The sequence below is a fragment of the Hylobates moloch genome, unplaced genomic scaffold, assembly GCF_009828535.3.
Source record: "Hylobates moloch isolate HMO894 unplaced genomic scaffold, HMol_V3 SCAFFOLD_16, whole genome shotgun sequence".
NCBI lineage: Eukaryota > Metazoa > Chordata > Mammalia > Primates > Hylobatidae > Hylobates > Hylobates moloch.
The window spans coordinates 56,755,488-56,776,086 of NW_026652291.1; the positions used below are offsets into that span (position 1 = coordinate 56,755,488).

Here is a 20,599-nt window from a genome sequence, read left to right on the forward strand (position 1 = left end):
GTCCAGTCGCCACCCGCAGCCTCCCACAACTCCTCGGAGGTCCAGTCTCCACCTGCAGCCTGCAAAGACTCGTTGGGTGTCCAGTCTCCACCCAGAGCCTCCCACAATTCCGGTGTCCAGTCTCCGCCCGGAGCCTCCCACAATTCCAATGTCCAGTCTGTGCAGGGAGCCTCCCATAGTTCTGGTGTCCAGTCTCTGCCTGGAGCCTCCCACTGTTCCGGTGTCCAGTGTCCGCCTGGAGCCTCCCAGAATTCCGGTGTCCAGTCTCCGCCCAGAGCCTCCCACAATCCCGGTGTCCAGTGTCCGCCCAGAGCCTTCGAAGACTGGAGGGACCCATCTGTGCCCACAGCCTCCCAAGACTCCTAGGAGGTCCATTCTCCACCCGCAGCCTCCCAAGACTCACTGGGTGTCAGTCGCCGCCCGGAGCCTCCTACAATTCCGGTGTCGAGTCGCCACCTGCAGCCTCCGAAGACTCCTCGGAGGTCCAGTGTCTGCCTGCAGCCTCCCAAGACTCATCGGGTGTGCGGTGTCCACCCAGAGCCTCCCACAGTTCCAGTGTCCAGTTTCTGCCCGGAGCCCCCCACAGTTCCGGTGTCCAGTGTCCGCCTGGTTCCTTCCGACACTGGAGGGACCCATCTGCGCCCGCAGCCTCCCAGGACTCCTCGCAGGTCCAGTCTCCACTTGCAGCCTCCCAAGACTCCTCGGAGGTGCAGTCTCCACCCGCAGCCTCCTGAGACTGGCATGTCCCATCTCCACCTGGACCTCCCGATCCTAGTCACGTGTCCAATCTCCTCCTAGATGTGCTGAAATTGCTGGATCCTGGGAGGACGCTGAAGGACGTATGGGATCATTGTGAGGCCCTGGTGAAGAATACCGAGGAACTCACCGAGCCTGATAAATACCCTGTGGAGAATCCTGCCTGCAGCCTCCTGAGTCTCCGGTGTCCAGTCTCCATCCGGAGCCTCCCAGCGCTCCGGAGTCCCATCAATTCTAGGAGCCTCCCAATATTGGAGCATCCTACATAAAAGAACTGCTTCAGGAAGATACACCCAGCACAAAAGAGTGCATTTCTGACCCTCTTCAATATAGACACACGTCGGAAAAACTCCATGAATTCTTCAATTGGGCCGCAGACGTGGGAGTTGAAGAAACAATCTGGAATCTGTTTGACTTCACCACCAAGTACAGAGCAACCCATGACAACCAAAGTTGAAGAAGGTAAAGGAGTGTTCCTCAGAGCTGCAGTACATACAGCATGGAGCTAGATGAAAAGGATGACAAGTTCTTACAGGAAAAATACCGGGGTAGGAAATTCCACATGCCATGAAATTCTTATACCGCTCAGCGTGTGAAGATGAAACATGGCGCATAGTACCTCAAGCCTAAGTTGTGGAAAAAGCGAAGAACGGGTGAAACTTTGACCCCAAACTCTTACTTAAAAAGCCTGATGAACCTGACGTTCTTGAAGATCTTTATGGACCAATTGCCTTTAAGGATTTCATTCTCAGCAAGGGCTGTGAAATGCCTGGAATCCTTGAAAGGCTGTTTGCCAGGAAAGGATGGACTTGTGACTCTGTTAAGACTCCATTCAACGTGCAATGATACAAGTACGAGGAAATTGTAGAGTCATCGGAAGAAGATTAGTCGCTTTTCAGTTTACTACTCAATTCTGTATTTCTTGCTCTCATTTTAATCATCATAATTTATGATGACTGGCCCCCTGGATGTACAACTTTGGCAACATCTGTAAATTCAATACCTAATGTTTATCAATATTTCTTAATGACCTGCTTTGGCTTCATAATTTCATATATTTTATCAATTATGTGATTAATATTCACATATACTTTTTCACATTGTTGAAGCATTGTGAATATTACATCATCATGTCAATTATTTGTAAAAATACATAAAACCAGAAATAATTATTATTAGAATTATTCTTTAAAAGAGAAATAGGGTCAGGCACATTTGCTCATGCCTGTAATCCTCCCCGCTTTGGGAGGCCCAGGTGGGTGGATTGCTTGAGCCCAGGAGTTGAAGACCAGCCTGGGAAACATGGTGAAACCTGGTCTCTATAAAAAATCCATAAATGTTGAAGCATTTCGTATGAAAAAAGAATGAGTTCATGTCCTTTGCAGGGACATGGATGAAGCTGGAAACCGTCATTGCCAGCAAACTGACACAGGAACAGAAAACCAAACACCGCATGTTCTCACTCATAAGTGGGAGTCGAACAGTGAGAACACATGGACACAGGGAGGGGAACATACTGGGGCCTGTTGGTGGTTGGGGGGCTAGGGGAGGGATAGCATTAGGAGAAATACCTAATGTAGATGATAGGTTGATGGGTGCAGCAAACCACCATGGCAAGTGTATACCTATGTAACAAACCTGCACGTTCTGCACATGTATCCCAGAACTTAAAATATAATTTTAAAAAGAATCGTACTGTTATCTGTGAAATAATTGATTACTTAATCATCTGGCATTTTTATTCATGCTGGGCCTCCTGGGCCTACTAGCACAGACCATTTTTTTCCATAATGCAAACCTCAATTAATTGATGTGGTCAATATCAGTGATTTAATTCAATAAAATGACCATTATCTCTCTTCTTACATGATGCCCCACGATCAGGGGTTGTGATCTGTTCACTTTTATCTAGTTGTTTAGCTGTATAAACACAGCTAGAAATTGCATTTTAAATATCTTACCAATTTGGTAATACTTGCTATATTACAGTAATAATTTACTGTAATATTGTTTCATTTATCTCACAGTAATTTAATATTGCATAATATCTGAATATAATAAAATATAACATTTGTGATAGTTTTAAATATTTACATAAAATTAGCTGGAATGGCATTATTTGAATGCAACTGGCCTAAAATTAATCACTTGCAATCTTAGCTGTAAATAAGGCCAAGGGTTGTAAAAACACTATAAAAATAATCATTTGACTTGGTCTTTATACCCATTTGTACTTTCTGACTTTCAACATATTCTCTTCTGGCTTTTTCCCAAACCACATTAATAATACTGTTGCTTGCTAATGTTCATTTTTTTAATTAATAATTCTTATTCCCTCTTGATACCACATAGGCTTATCTTACTTGGGTGTACTGTGTGATTTGTAACACAGTTCACTATTTTTTTTTTCATCTTGATATCCTCTCCTCCTTTGACATTTGGAACACCACACTTGTTTTCACTCTACCTCATACAAACTCCTTATCATTCTCTTTTATTGTTGCAGTATTAGTTATCCATTGCTACATAATAATATTACCACACACTTAGCAACTTAAAACAGCACACAATTATTATCTCTGTGGGTCAGGAGGAGCTTAGCTGTGCCTTCTACTTTATGGTCTCAAAAAGCTGTACTCTTAAGATTTGGCCAGATCGATCGTCTCATCTAAGGCTTCACTGGAGGATTTGCTTCCAAGCTCACATGGTTATGGGTAGAATTCAGTTCTCCACAGCATGTGAAACTCATGTTCTCAGTTTTTTTACTGGTTGGAGACCACCCTCAATTTTTGGCTATGTAGGCCAGAAATTCTCCCAATCTGAAAACTTTTTCAAATCCAGGCAGTCTCTTAGCAAAATTGGGAATTAGAATTTTATGTAACAATCTTATGTAATGTAATCATATGCATCCAGTCACCTTTGGTTGGAAGCAAGTCACAGGACTTGCCCGTACTCAAGGGGAGAGTAGTACCCAAGGACATGAATACCAGAAGGCAAGGACCACAGAATTCACCTTAAAAACTGTCTGCCACAGTATCCTATTATTTTACCATTTCCTACATTGCTGTTGGTCCCCGAGACTTTGTTTTTACCATTTCTTTTTGCAGCCAAGACCAGACTAAAAAGTCCATTGCCTATTGGATACTCCATGGATACTTCGAACAAAATACATCCACAATCAACTCCATCATTTTTCAACCTTTTTCTTCCCCTACAAGCCTGACATTTATTTGTTTGCCTTACTTACCTCAGAGAATGTAATGTCCAGCTACCCAGTGAAATGCAACCAGAGCCTTGTCTCTTTTCTCTTTAGCTAACATCTTTAGATGCCCACCACTTCTGTCTTTCATGAATTTATTTAATAACTCCTAATGTGAAATTATTACCACACGCAGATGGTATAATTTGATATTTAGATTGCCTATGAAAATCAACTAAAAACACTACAAAAATATGTGAATTCAGTAATACAGCTGCATAATATAATTGCGTGCAGATTCCAGCAGATTTTCTGTATACAGCAATAAACAGGTGGGAGATCTAATAGAAGAATAGTCCCCAATTATAGTGGCAACAAAAATTAAAACTAAATTGAAATACAATGTAAGACTTACATGAAGAAAACTATAAAATTCAGGTGAAGGGAAAATGCCCCAAACAAAAGAAAGCCTGTGTTCTTAGGTAAGAAAGATCTACATAAAAAGGCATCTATTTTTCACTAGGTAATTTTACACTTTAGTATAATCCAAGTTAAACTTAGTAAGAGGTTTTTGTTGAAAACTTGATCCTTAAGTTAGTTAATATCAATTTTAAAATAACCAAGAAAATATATAAAATAAAAACAATGAGAAAATAAATGAAAATAAAACAAGTCTCACTTTGGGAGGCTGGTGTGGGAAGACAACTTTGAGTTCAAGACCAGCCTGGGCAACATAGCAAAACCCCATCTCTACAAAAAAATACAAAACTTAGCTGGGTGTGACAGCACACTCTTGTAGTCCCAGCTACTCAGGAGGCTGAGGTGGGAGGATCACTTGAGCCTGGTAGGCGGAGGTCGCAGTGAGCCAAGATCATGCCACTGAACTTCACCCTGGGTGACAGAACCAGACACTGTCTCAAAAACAAACAAATAAAGTCTAAGCAATTATAATGGTGTGGTACTGGCCCAGACAACTCATTTAATATGTGATGAAGTTTGAATCTTTGGTCATGAAAAAAAAAAACATTTTGATTATTCAATTAGTTGAATAACATCTATTCATCTAGATGTTATAAATAAATGTCTAGATTGCATGCTATGAGATAAAAGGATAATTTTCAAACATATCAAATGCTTAAATATAAAGAATGAAACCATACGGTACTAGAATAAAACATTGGAGAATGTCCATATGGCCTTGAAATTGCTAAGGCCTTCTGCATTGTGACCATGAATCTGCACGTTAAAGGAAAGACTGATAATTGAAGCAAAAATAATTTGCAAAAATATGTTGTATACAAATACCGTAGGCACAGTCAACAGACCATTGACAAGCACATATGAAAATTACACTAATGTACCATTTTTCATCTGAACGGATTGGCAAAAATCCAAAATTTGATACTATAGTCTGTATACGAGTCTGTATAAAAGAGACATTAATAAACAAATGCTCCTTGATTTACGATGGGTTTAGTTAGACATAACCCAATTGTAAGTCGAGAAGCATACTTTATGTACATCACTTTCATGCCATCAAAAAGTCAAAAAAACTCATAACTTGAACCATCATATGTCAGGGGCCGTCTATACATTGTGGGTAAAGTATACATTGAAACAGACGTAATGGGAGAGTAGTTGACGATATTTAGAGTAGTCCCAAATAGTTTTCATTATACTGTCCCAACCCCTTATCTTTTCACACAAAACCCAGCAAGCTGAAAGCTTTGTTTACCTCACTTGTATAATCTCCCTTCACTCCCTTTAAGAGAAATTCTCATTTCACCGTTCCGTGCCTTTATAGATGCTATTATGTCTACAGGGAAATTTGTTCCTCTAATCTCCCACTCTTCCATTTACCTAAATCCTATTCGGCCTTTGAATCCACTCAAGAGACATCTTCCCCAGGAATCCTGCCTCATTGCCCTCTCTGATTTTCTCTCCGGTTCCTGCTTTGATTATTCTCTCTCTGCAAGTTTCACAACACTCTGTGTACAACTCCATCAAAGAACTTATTAAACTCTTTTGTAAATTTTGAGCTTTGTATCACCAATCCCTAACAAAGTATGTGACAGACTGGAAAGTCAGAGCTAACCTAATTCAACAACAAACAAACATTGGTTTTTAACCCCTAAATGACCCACATTGCCACAAAATAATTTAAAACATCCGTATTATCAACACAAATGTTTGAGCAATATCATAAAAATCAATTCACCTTCCCATGTACTTTTGGCAATGAATATGCAGTCAAATTATAGGCATAATTTCCTACTACAATGAATAACCCTGCACATACCTGACACTAACATTTAAATTAAAAGTTTAATCAGCCAAAGACCACCAGGAACAAGACTGTAGTCAGAAAAATAATCACATTTATTCAGTCAGTGCAACAAGGGAGGATATGCCAGAGGAATATTATTCCAGAGGATGGAAGCATCCTTCGTAAAGGTTAGGTTTGCTGAAGGATTATGAGGGGATCATTTCTGGATTGGATACTGTTTCTAGGGTGGGATTAGGAGAAGGAGATTAGGGATTTGATGCGGTCATGAAAGATTACACCTTAGCAACTGGGCATCCTCAGCAATAGATGGGAATAGCAGAGCAAATCTGGAAGCAGCATTGATAAGAAATCACTTAAAGAGACGGATGCTACAACGTTTTACACTTTCTTTGTGATTTTGGGAGCAACAATGATTACAGTAATCTACACACCTGGCTTTGTATGTGTCTATCTTCCTGGTCTGGTTAACTACAGGACTTTCTTTCTTTTTTAGTCCAATACAGATTTTCACTTTTCCAGTCCTGAACATGTTTTCACTTTTTCAACAATCTTTGCAAACCAGAATGATAGGACTATCATAGCCTTTGGAATTTTAAACCCAGCTCTTTCATTTACTGGTTTAAAAACTTTGAAATTTTAGTTTAGTCTAATGACCTCAAATGTAAAATTTGATAAGCATATTTGTTCAAAGAGCTATTTTAAGGATTAAATAATCTAAAATATTTAACATACATAATATAGTACCTCCATATAATGGGTATTAAATATGTCATAGCTGACAGGAGGAGGAAAAGTAGGAGTATAAAACTTCAAAATAACTGGTAGTGAAGACGAGATAGTAATTGGACTCACTGTTGTTTTCCAAAGATGTATTTTTTATTAGAGTCAAAGAAACTGTCACTGAATTTGAAGGGGTAAAAGATTTGTTGGGATCAGCAGCCAAGTAGAATAGAACTTTGAAGGTCAGAACTAAAAGTTCAAATTCAGTCTATGAGATTGTTGGAAGATACAGAGTAATATGCACTCTGGGAGAAGTTTCAAATACCATCCCAGCTGGTGTGAGTGATGTGTCTATTTTTGTCAAATTTGACACCATCCACCTGTCTCACATCAGAGCATTATGTGAAAAGAATAGGCTTTTCCAAAGTATCAAGTTGTCAAAATGTTTCAATCCCCTTAACAAAACTGTTGTATTTAGCTCCATAGTACATCTGTATCATTGAAATAAGGCCCTTTATTGCTAAAAAGAAATTATCCAGGAAAAATGAAAAGAGGAAAAGGAGAATGTGTATGAAAAAATTTAATGAGAATAACCACAACTATCCCCGACCTGGATTCTACTTTGTAGGTTTCTGTCTGAAGATGCCACATTTTAGTCTCTTTAAACTGATGAAAAAATAATCATTTCCCTATTCAGAAACCTAGACTCAAATATTTATTGAACACCCTGTATGTGCTGGCCTTACGTTATACGCTGTGGATAAAACAGTGAATTAGATGTGCATGCTGCCTACCCTGATAGAGCTCTGATTACCTGGTAATCAGAAACGTAATCACGTATTTGCAATTCACTGTGATAAGTGCTTTATGAGAAGGGAAGTGAACAATTAAAGTGCAAAGGATTATAGGACTTTCCAGGGAGGATGTAAACCTAGACAGTCGCTGTAGCCCTCTCTTTCAACTTTGATCCAACTTCAAACTAGCACCTATGTGTGAAAGAGTTGCTAGATTCAGAGGCAGGTGGACACCACAAGATGAAAAATCAGCCACTTGTTTTGTTGGGATCTCATCCTACAGAACTGGCAATGGACTTTTCCTATCTGGGTGAGACCAAAGTCTGTAACCAGCTGCAGAAAGCTTTAGGAAGAGACTTAGGACACCACAATTCCTAGGGAGAACTTGCCATCAGTATCCATGGATGTCCAAGCAGAATGGTGATGCTGGCTGCTGGGATTGTCTCTGGCAGACGTACTGGTCTCCATGAATGCTGAAAAGCATCTCACAATTGCAGATGAGTTTACCTGAATTCTCATTGCTCCTGAATTTAGGGAGCATTTGTCTTTGTAACTGAATAAATAGGCAGCAGAGAGGCTTCCTTCTGATGCTTCTATGGGGAACTGACACTTTGTGACGTAGGGTATTTATTGACAGCTCAGGTAGTCAGCAACTACTAATTCTTCACCGTTCTAGAGAGTGCTGCTGCTTGAAGTACCCTAGACATCAAACACTACCCCCAAGGATGAACGGAGCCAAGAGAAAAGAAAAGACAAATAACAAAACCAATAAGAGATTCTGAGACCAGGGAGAGAGAGAAAAAAAAGCAGGACAACCAAGACAGCAGGTAGGCAAGTAGGCATAGTTTAAAGTTTAAAGAACTTTTATTTGCAGCATATAATTCTGAAACCAAAACAAGCAAAAACCAGAAAAAGGTCTTTAAACTTAACAATTCAGCAAAGAATTTATAACTGAGAAGAGCTTCATTATTGATAAATGAATTAGTGAACTGAAAAGTCAAGATAAACTATATTTCAAAATACAGATGTAAAAAAAACAGATGGTAATTTCAGCAGAAAAAAATTGCAGCACTAGATATTGGATCTGAAGATCCAAGATACAAATGTAAAAAGATCCAGAATGAGAGAGCAGGGATATTAGAGAAGAGGGGAAGATTAAACAAATAATAACAGAATATTCCCCTAAACAAATAATAACAGAATATGCCCCTAAGGTTAAAAAAAAAGACTTCAGTCTGAATATTGAATATATTCACTTAAACCTATTTAGGCTTGATGATAAATGATCCTTAAGCATATCCTGATAAAATTTCTGTACTCCAAAGATAAAGAGAAGAACCCTAGAAAATCTGGAAGAGGGTGAAAAACGGAAAGGTATATACAAAGGAAAAGAATCAGGCATTAGATACTTGAAACTAGAGGAACAATCTATAAGTTAACGAAAGAAAAGATACAATTTTAAAATTTTGAACCCAAAGAGATAGCTCACCTGTCAAAATATTTTTTAAAATGCAGAGAATATAGTATACACATTTTATGAAGAAAATTACCATCTAACCAAATAATTATTGAATCAAACAGAAAATGTAAGATAGAAAAAAATAGAAGAGGAAATAAGAGAAAATCTAAATTTTTTCACTCATTTTGACTATACATATATAATGCGTGATATATAATATATGATATATAATATATACAGCCATGCACATATAAATATAAATAATGCATAATTATACAGTGACTATTAGTGAACAATATGGAATATTTAAATTAAAGAATCATGATGCAGAAAATACAAGTAATAGTATAGATTAAAAATGTTTAATTAGTAAACCCAAACCTAGAGTTTGAAGAGAAGGCTAGTGAAAGCAAAAGGTCTTTAATGACACTTGGTACAGAGAGGTTTATTTCAGCACTATTTATAAAATGAAAACAGAACTAATGACTATTTTAATACATCATAGCACAGACACCATGAACATTATGCGACCTTACAAATAATAAATAGAAACTATCCCAATTGTTTTGGGTAGATTTACAACATTTGTTGTTTAACAAAAAGACAATGTGCAGAGTTGCATATATAAAATAAATCCCTTATATGTTTGAGTATGTGTGTACACCCATGTACTTAATTACATGAGCATTGAGAAGAATTTGAAATTATAAACACCGGGCTGTTAATATTGGTTACCCTCTTGTGGGGAGTAGCAGGAAGAAAGAAGAAAGAGAGAGCATAAGAAAAAAAAACAAGTGAAAGAAAGATAATTGTAACAGTGTCCTTGATAAAAAAGAGATTATGTATTATGTGACCTCACTTACAGGTGTGTAATATATGATGTATTTGCACAAAGAGATATATGGAATGATGGTTAAGGATGGTTATTAAAACTTTAATTGAAGATTCCTTGAGGTAGTAAGTTTCAGAAAGTATATACTTTTATCTATATTTACACACATATGTATACAAAGATTTGTAAATATAAGGCTATCATCATAATTACAGATTCACAAAGGAATATTGACATTATCATAATTGTTCCTTATTGAACACAAATGTCAGTAACTACACTCACAACTTTATATATAACATATTCTACAAAATTTTTTAATTCTAAAAATGTATTATTGCCACATGACAGTTGAGGAATCTCAGTTTAAAGAAGGTTGTATTTCTTACAAAGGTAATAGAGAAAAATTCAGATCTGACTGCCTCCAAAGACTTTCTTTTGAATACTACTCAGTGCTTGCCTCTTTCTGTCCCCCTACTCCAACCCATCGCTGTGCTTACTCTCCTAGGCACTTCCTTTCTCTAAAAAATATATATATATATATATATATTTTTTTTTTTTTTTTTTTTTTTTTGAGACGGAGTCTTGCTCTGTCACCCAGGCTGGAGTGCAGTAGCGCGATCTCAGCTCACTGCAAGCTCCGCCTCCCGGGTTCACGCCATTCTCCTGCCTCAGCCTCTCCGAGTAGCTGGGACTACAGGCGCCCGCCACCACGCCCGGCTAATTTCTTTTTGTATTTTTAGTAGAGACGGGGTTTCACCGTGGTCTCGATCTCCTGACTTTGTGATCCGCCCGCCTCAACCTCCCAAAGTGCTGGGATTACAAGTGTGAGCCACTGCGCCGGCTCTAAAAAATATTTTTAAAGGTATTTGATGCCAAAATATTATTCTCTTTGCTGAATTTGTGCACTAACACCTCTCAATTCTGCTTCCTGTGCATTACGGCACCTGCTAATTGTAACTATAACTAAGCTATTACCTTCACATGTTGTTTCCATTTTTGAGGGCATTTCAGTATTTTTTCTTTATGTATTGTAGATATTAGAAATAATTAGTTTAGAGAGTGTCAATGTGTGTGAATAAACTTAATAAAGCCATAATTTTTTCTCACTTTTAGTGAGTCACATAAGCTGAAACTTCCTTTTTTTGTTGTTTAAAACATTAGTTGAGGGCCGGGTGTGGTGGCTCACACCTATAATCCCAGCACTTTGGGAGGCCAAGGTGGGCGGATCACTTGAGGTCAGGAGTTCGAGACCAGCGTAGCCAACATGGTAAAACCCCATCTCTTCTAAAATTACAGAACTTAGCTGGGCGAGGTGGCAGGAGCCTGTAATCCCAGCTACTCTGGAGGCTGAGGCAGGGGAATGGCTTGAGCCTGGGAGATGGAGGTTGCAGTGAGCCAGGATGGAGCCACTGCACTCCAGCCTGGGTGATAGAGTGAGACTTGATCTAAAAAAAAAAATAAACTAATAATAAATAAAACAGTTGAAATCAAGACAGTGCTTCAATAGGCACCTCCTTCTTATATATCTAATATTTCTAAACAGGTTGAGAAATTGCCTTACTGGGTGGGGATGTTTCCAATATTCTTACTCTTATTTGTCAACCTTACAATTTTAGCCTTCGATTATCAACCAGGATTTTTCAAAATTATTTTTTTTCTTTAAAACTTTGCTTTAAATCGGGACAGTGCTTCAAAAGGCACTAAACTCTTCTCCAAAAAAAGATCATTTAATGATTATTCATATTTATTGATTGCTCACCATGTTTGATGTTATTTCAAGATAGATTTTCACGGTGATTTTGACTTCAACTGAAGTGGTAAGACCTTTACAGAAACCTGGCATGGAACGTCATTTTCTCTCCTAAACTAAATGAGACGGTAATTGCTTTTATTTATTTGGTTTGCTACCAGGAAGATCCATTAATACAGAATACGTATTACATTTACAAGATACTGGAGGTTCTTTGTTTAAACCACTTTATTGAGGTAAATTAAAATACAAAAGCTGCACAAATTTAATATATACAATTTGAGTTCAGAAATAAGTATATACTCATGAAACTGTCACCACAATCTATGCCATAAACCTGTCCATCACTTTCGAAAGTTTCCTCCTGCCCTCTAATTTGTTCTTATTATTATGATGATACAAACACAACATAAGACGTACTCAATTAGCAAATTTTTAAGTACACAATACAGTATTTTTAACGGTAGACACTATGCCGTACAGTAGATCTCTAAGACCTATTCATCTTGTATTGTCTAAACTTTGTACCCTTTGACTAATACCTCCCTATTTTCTCATCCTCCCAGCACCTGACAACCACCATTCTATTCTGTGCTTAATTGACTTGTATAGAAATGTACGACCTTAGAGAGTTTATGCAGTTGGTAGTTGACACGTTCTCTGTCCTCACTGAAGATTATTATCATTAGAAAGTTTAATTACAAATTTCCTATACTTTCTAAATATTTGCTTTAATGAATTGAAAACATTTTAAACAAAATTCAGTGTCTGAATTTAAAAAATACATGTGTGTCTAGAAACACAAATACCTCATGATCTCACTTATATGAGGAATCTGGAAAAGTTGAACTCATAGAAATGGAGAGTCGAATGGTGGTTATCAAGGGCTGGGGGACAGGAGAAGGATGAGGAAAGGGGAGATGTTAAAGGGTACAGTTTTAGTTAGAAGTAATGAGCTTTAGTGATCTATTGCAGAGAATGGTGACTATAATTGATAGTAACGTTTTGCATATTTCAAAATTACTAAAAGTAGATCTTAAATATTCTCACTATAAAAAATAATGAATATTTCAGGTGATGGATATGGTAATTAGCTTGATTTAAGCATTTCAGAATGTAAATATATATCAAAACATCATATTATAACCCACACATATATGCAATTATTTGTCAATTAAAAGTAAAATAAATTTTTAAAAATAATGTGAGCTTATTTTGTGAGAAACCCAGGGGAGAGATGTAAATTCTGCTTCAGTCCTATCTCAGCTGTTCTCCTAAGAGGACCAAGTCTGGTGTTCAAATTTTTTTAACTTATTTTGTATTGTTTAACTTATTGTTTTAACCTGTTGTTTAACTTATTCTTTTAACTTATTTTATATTACCATTTTCATCTTCATCACTCTTTCCCTGAGCACTAGCCTTTCAGGGCTCCCAGTATTTATTTATGGCAAAAGTTTGGGGACAGTAATAACTCAGGTATAAAGTGGATAATAAGAAAATGAAACAGTGACTACTAGCCCTTAATGTTGAACGTACACAACACTTATAGAATCTTAAAAAACCTCAAATAAAGCCACTCAGTCACCTTATCCAGAATAAGATAGAGACAAGAGCACTCTGCAAACGCAAAAGGAACTAGACATCTCCTTTTTGTGACAGACATGACTGACTGCTACTTTTTTTTTTTTTACCAATATTAGCTGCAGTACAGCTTTAAACCTCTCATCTCCTAGAAATATATCATATACTTGTATGTGATATCCAGTGACTCAGCTATCCCTGTTAATGATATCATATCCAGAATAGGACGCTGATCTCTTGAACCCTCCTGAGCGCAAAGCACAAGCTGTGATCCTGTAAGGAGTTCCTCCCAGGTCCTATTTCTGAAGGACTCCTCAGATTTCCTGGAATATGGTCCAATTGGCTGCAGCAAGCATGATAAACTTCATCTCATTTTTCTACAGGTGTGTTCCTGGTGACATGTGGTCAGTAAGTATCTTTTATGTATTATTTTATTATTTCTTTACCTTAGAGCATATGTTTACTGAAAGGTAGAAGGAAAATGTAGCTTATATGCACTACTGTGAAGTATTGTGGCAAACTGTGCATAAGCATTCCCATTAACAAATAATTAAGCTAAATATTTAAAGAGTAGATCTTTATTATGAAGATATCGTTTATGGATTTTATTAGAGAAATTGGTTAGGGTGTCAGAATAGGCTGAGCACACGTTTCTCATTTAAAATACAAACCCACGCTGTCTAAATTTACAGTATCCAAACATCTACAGGAAAAGATTAGGATCAGATATTATATTGCAGCCCCCTGCGTGGGACACTGGAGAGGGACAACAACATAATGTGATACATTTTTTGGCATTTTCTTCACTTTTAGTATCTGCAGTTGAATCATATGTGTTACAAACACAAAGAGAAATATGCTATCTTACTAACCACAGTGTTCTGAATGGACAGTTATTTAGATGGATCATGAGTGAAAGGGGAATCGGAGTAGATAAGCAATATTTTGATGTTGCACTTACGTGTCAGAAGCTATAAAGACACTGTCTCATTCAGGTCATATAAAATCTGAGAAAGAAACCATCACTATCCCATTTTACGGTAAGAAGTAATAAGAAGCTTCTCAGATTCAGAAGTTCTTGCACCTGCCATTGCACAATTAGCTTATTAAGGGCTTACAACCCCTCCAGTGTTTCAGACTGTGGCTGGAATGTAAACCAAAGGCGATGGAAGTATGAGCACTTTTAGGGTTGAACCTTAAACCTTGAAGTCTAAGAATAATGCTCTTAAAACAAGATAAAGGTGAAAAAAGGGAGTACTTTGTGAAAATTACATGTGAGGATGACTAAAATAAATATGCTAAAATGTAATTAGGAGAAAGAAGTGGCTCAGTTTCAGTTATTTGTTACCATTTTTTGTTCCTCATGTTTTATCTGTATATAAGAGAGCATTCCTGAAAAGGCATAAAGTATTTTAATGCAAAGTTACAATTTGGTCACAAACTAGTTTTACAAACTAGTAATTTGTACTTGTCTATTTCCTATCTCAGAATTCTGATTTCCTATCTGAGAATTCTTCTTTTTCTTGAATTATTGGCATAAGACATACCCTTACACACTAGAGGAATATGTTCCTACCCAAAAAGGTGGAATAGTGCCTTGAATATCCCAGCAGAAATATCACAATGTCAAGACAGTTAGGCATGATACACCCAATATTTATGTAAGCGATACATGTGGGGAGAAGCTACTGGTTTTTCATCAAGTTCTGTGCTTCCAGCTGGCCCAACACTCACAGCTGTCACTCCCTAGTTCCCATCACATCGTAAGTCACAGCTCCTCTATCTCTGCATTTACCTAACTCCTATTTCTAATGAATAAGCTCTTAGCCTTTAATATGCCTCCCGCTGTTTTTGCTGCTCCTCTAAAAATATGCCTTTCTTCTGTCTCTGTCTCTTTGTATTCTACACATTTGTAAATTTACATTATACTGCTGAGTGGGAGACATTTTTGTCTACTTTCAATACTACAGGCCTTTTATCTTTTGATCTTTGCCCATAGAGCTGTGGCACTGGGATAAATCCTTTTATTCCAATATACACTGAAATTCAGTGCTTGTGTGTGTCAACTACATTAAGCTAGATTATGCTACAGTAAGAAAAACTCCTTCCTCGTTGCAGAAAACAACAAATATTTATTTCTCACTTTTGCTACATTGCCTGCTACATGATTTTGTTACATACTTGCGACATGTTTTGCTATATTTCTGTTGGCCCGGATGCTCTGTCTGTGACTAAATAACCAAGGTGATGGTTTAGTCTTATTTTCAGATGTGATCAGTTACTGTAACGTGGGAAATATGACATATCTTACTTCCTCTCACACACCATTGGCCAAAATTACCCCACCAATCAAATGGAACAGAGCAATGCAATTCTACCTTGTTCTGTGAGGCAGAGAGCTGGAAATAGTTGGCAAATGGCATTAATGGCTACTACATGAAGCATGTGTAAAGGGAAATATTAACAAATTTGAATTGCCTACTGTTGTCTTTTTCATGAAAGTGTTCTATTGGGTCCCGGTAAGGAAAGAAGAATTAATATTGACTGAATACTATGTTCTATGCCTTGTGCTTGGTTCATTCTTTCAGATCTTAGTAAATTTAATATCATTCCATTAGAATAAATTATCTCAAAAATCAGAGAGAAATACACTCAATATTATAGAAGGGGCAAAAATGTGTGCAAAGCCCACAGTGTCTTCAAGCTTCCACTTGATGCTTGTATTGCAAGTATAGTCCCATTCTCCATTATCCCCCCTGTCTTGGTTTGCCTGTTTCTCCTCTGACATCTTTCTTTAATCCTTAACATTAAATCCCCCAACGGCAGCAATTGGGCCACTTTGCCCCCTAATTAGTCTTATTTATGGGAGTATCAGAATGAGATTCAAGGAACCATAGACTAGTCATTAAGTGGCTCAATATCAAACAGTCCATGACATTATATTGACCATTTCCTTCTCTTTCAGGGCCGTTGCTTTATTTTTAAATTAAAGTTATGTCATTTATTCTTTCTGACTATTTTGTGTCTAATTGTTCTCTATGCCTAAATCCCTGCTTGGGTGTTTCTAATTCTCTCAATCTCTTTGAAGTAGGAGACATTTATTTCACAGCCCCAGTCCCCATGCCCCGACCCTGCTTTTCAGGATGCTGCTCTGCCCTGTTACCTTGATTTGACTACTGTCCTCACTCCTGGTTCTATTCCTGTTGATTCCGTTGCTCTCAAATCCTGAAGGTCCCTAGACTGCTTTGTTCACTAATGGCATCAGGAACTATTTCCAAACACAGAAATCTATGCAGGATCAGCAGGGAGTTCTATGTCACTATTAGGTGACTAATTGCTCCACAAATGATCATTATCATGCAAGTTCATAAAATAACACGCCATCACATGCTTCTCCATTGACCTATTAATGTGATAAATTATAATTATTGCTTATAGAACATTAAGCCAGCCTAGCATTTAAATAAACCTTGTGTGTTTATGTTTTGATTATTTAATTCATTGTAGTACTCAGTTTGTGAGTTTTCCCCTCTTCAGATTTCCCCTACATAATTGAAAATAATATATTTTTCTTTCTGTGATCTCTGTGAAGTTTAGAGTGCTTTTGCCCAGTGTCTACATAGAGAAAAGCTGGGCAGAAAAAGCAAATGGAATAGAATGAGCTCATGAAGTGGCTCTTGCTCTGATTGCTCTGGCTTAAGGAAACAGAGAGAGCAGGAAAGTGCGTGCACTAAAGGGACCAGGACTTTGAAAATTTCTCCTAAAAATCAGCCAGAAAGAAAAACACCATGCGCTAGCAGTGGCAAATAGTATGTCCTTAAACCCAACACACTGTAGAATTTCTTATAAAGTTTAGGGACAGAGTAAAGAGAAAGGTAAAGGAAGAGCTTTGGATGCCCCTTAAACTTTATCTCCATACAGTCATCTAGGAAAGTAGGTACACTTCAGACCCCAGAATATTGTAAAGCCATGAATATCAAACTACAGTCACATCTTGGAGGTCCATGTCTGCTAGCTGTTTTAAGCCTTAGCACTCCAAGCGAATGCATTTCGAATTGATTTCTCAGGACTCAATTGGATAGCAGAAGTATTAGTAGCTTTCTCACTGCCGTGATTCTACACTGTACAAGTTACTTGGGTTAACTGCTGAAAGAGTAAATACAAAATGTTTAATGGCTCAGACACAATATGTGTTTATTTTTGTTTATGTGAAAAATCCAGGACAGTTCAATATAATTCTTCCCAAATTTTCTACTTGAAAATTGAATGGGTTTTCTTGTCGTCTTGGGCAATGACGAATAACATGTTCTAATTTCAGTCTGCACCGTATTAATAGCTTTCTACACTCTAACATGGACAGATTGAGAACTTATTCCCAGGGACTCAAAACACCACCTCCACAATTTTTGGTATCAGGGACATGGTACATTGGAAAATGTTGGTGAAGTTAATAACAGTTTTAAAGGATATGACTTCTCTCTGCCTCAGCACATGGGCATTTGTCAGACTTTGATAATATTGCAATATAATGATAAGTATATAAAATATTATGGAATATATAATTTATATGCTGTCTATTTGTTGAAATTTATAGATTAGATTTCACTGGGTAAATGAGACAGAAATACTCTGTAGGAATAAAAATATGTGCTGTATCACTGGGGATAGCTCAAATGGGGCATAAAGAACGAGTGATTTTTCATTTATTATTGGATTAGTGAGACTAAATAAGCTGGAGAACTCAGCCGCATTTGAGTGCATGCATACTCATTTTACCTGATTGCTCTCTTCCCATAAGTAAGAGAGGTTTTATACGGAAATAACTGGAAATTGTACTGGCATGTTATTTTGCAAGCAATATCCTATTGATGTGGGCTGATGTAAGGAAGAAAGAATAGCACAGAAGTGTGAAGGTGACTCATAACGCCGTGTTCATATTATTTTCTATAAATAAGAAAGATAGCATGCATCATCATCAGTACAGCTGAAGGAATCAGTTTTTTACCCTACTGCCAAGCTGTATTATTTCACATTTATATTATTGTTATGAATATGAACATTGAAGGTTCCAGTGGAGAGTCAAAATGATTTTGAGGATATGCACTTTCTCCTATACAAGACATTCAATTTTTCTTCCTTTAATAGCTGTTGTGGCTAAAATACAAAATGCAGCCTGATAAATATCTAACCTACTAAAATATAATTCCACTTTTCAGAAAGATTTGGATGGTGCTACTTATTTTTAATATTATATTTCCTTCAGGAATGAAAAGAAATGCTGGTGTTGCATAATGCTTCATTTCCTATTATATATATTCAGTGAATTTATCATCTCGCCGTAAATATAAAATTTAAGCAACAAAATAGAATGACTGAAGACCTTGCATTTTTTAAATCTCTTCTTTAATTTTGGGATTGAGGTGGCATCACAACTTGGCAACTTGCCGTTAGAGCAAGACTTTTGTCAGCAAGAATCCTTGTTTAGGATTATGTTGAACAGTGAACATGCAGATTATAGGCAAAGACAGGAAGAATGACATTTCCCCTGTATTTTCCCTTTAACCTTTAGGAAATATTTTCTTTCCTTGCCTTGGCTGTTGTCATTGCCTCTTGGAGTCCTTACTTTCATCTGACCAAATTATTTCACTGTGTTTTTCATACAGCTACTGGGGCAAAGTTGAAAAAAGAAGAAAAAAAAAGGCGACAACTGCTTAAAATGTTTGAAATGCTTTCCACTTTACTCTAAAAAATATATATAATTCTTCTCATTTTGGCCTGAAAAGGACAAGTTCTTCCATTCATCCTCTACCTGCCCTACAACTTTTTCCAGCAGTATTTTTTCCATCACTCATTATTTAGGTGACCATACATTCCAACTTGTCTATATGGCCCCAATTTACTTTTGCTGTACAAGAATTCCTTCCAGTTTATTATTTGCCCTATTGATGATTTATTATGATAATACTTGTTTTGATACTCCAACTGTTCCTCATTCATCCCACAGAAGACTGGCTTCTGTGTCCTTTTGAAAAGTCCCAACGATTTTATGAGCACTTCCTTGCTATTTATTCAGTCTGTTACAAAGTACTTTTATTAATCGTCATACGGAAATAGTTCAGTACCTATTTGGTTAACCTTCCATTGTACTTTCTTCTTCTGCCATTGTCTTATCTCATCTAGTACTATGTGACATACATGTGCAGTTAAAATAGTCCTCACATCACATGTGGTTAAATCTGACAAAAAAGAAAAAAAAAAAAGCCCAGCAGGATCCTGTCTCTTTTCCTGATTCTTTTAGTTCCAGAATCACTTAGACTTCCCTTTTCAGAACAGCATGCACAGCTCCCACCAACAACGTGAAGGGAACTTAGATTAAACTGGGTAGTAGTAACAGCTAATTGTTTGCCATTTACAATTGTAGTGGGAGACACATTGTTTTTTGAAACTTATTTTTATTTTGTTATTTCTTTAATGAAGCCTAATTTATCTATTTACTGTATTTAATTTTTGTTTTTATTTTAAGTTCCAGGGTACATGTACAGGATGTGCAGGTTAACGTAGTGGCACTGCCTACCATTTGGATTCTTTGTTCCATGTTGTGGCTTGAGCACTAGGCAGCCATTTGGCATTTCAATAGGGAACTTGAAAATTATTGGTTAAGTATATGTAAATTATGTGTAAAAATTAGAGATTTAGCAATCTTGCTATAGAGCCTATAAAAGGTAGTCAGAATATTATTGCTATATTGATTTTGTAATTTACTGTATGTGATAAATGTACAATTATTCACTTTGCTTGGCAATGTTCTTTTTAAATTTTTGTGCAGTAAACTCTTCAGACAGCAATGTGTTGAAAAAGAAGAAAGAAAGCTTTATTAAAGATTTTCTCAGTGATATCCCATTTCTTAAGAGTTGATTTTGTGCATGAGTAATTAGCACAAAATGCTCGTAGACAATAAGTATCTATGTGGATAATATCACTAAACATATGCCATCTAGACACAATCTTTTGAAGAACATCATTTTGAGAAGATGGTGCCTTAAAGATGATGATTTAATATGTACAGTTGCAGAGGTGTGATGAAGTAACACTAAAAGTGACTTTTTTTTAGACAAAATAACTGCTGGTCTAAATGAATTTCACTAATTTCAATTGTCACTTTTCTTGGGCATGTACATTAAAAATTGCTGTTAATGTGTTGGCTTCATTAGCAAAAGA

At 37.0% G+C, this 20,599-nt stretch overlaps 1 protein-coding gene across 1 annotated transcript in view; it reads left to right on the forward strand.

Annotated features, from left to right (window-relative positions):
• The first annotated feature begins 1,109 nt into the window (after window positions 1-1,109).
• LOC116484689 (cilia- and flagella-associated protein 47-like) overlaps window positions 1,110-20,599 on the forward strand; it is a 128,329-nt gene continuing 108,839 nt past the window's right edge. Inside the window, exon 1 of the mRNA XM_058429394.1 lies at window positions 1,110-1,218. Within this exon, the coding sequence (XP_058285377.1) occupies window positions 1,110-1,218 (109 nt within the window). The remainder of the gene's footprint in view (window positions 1,219-20,599) is intronic.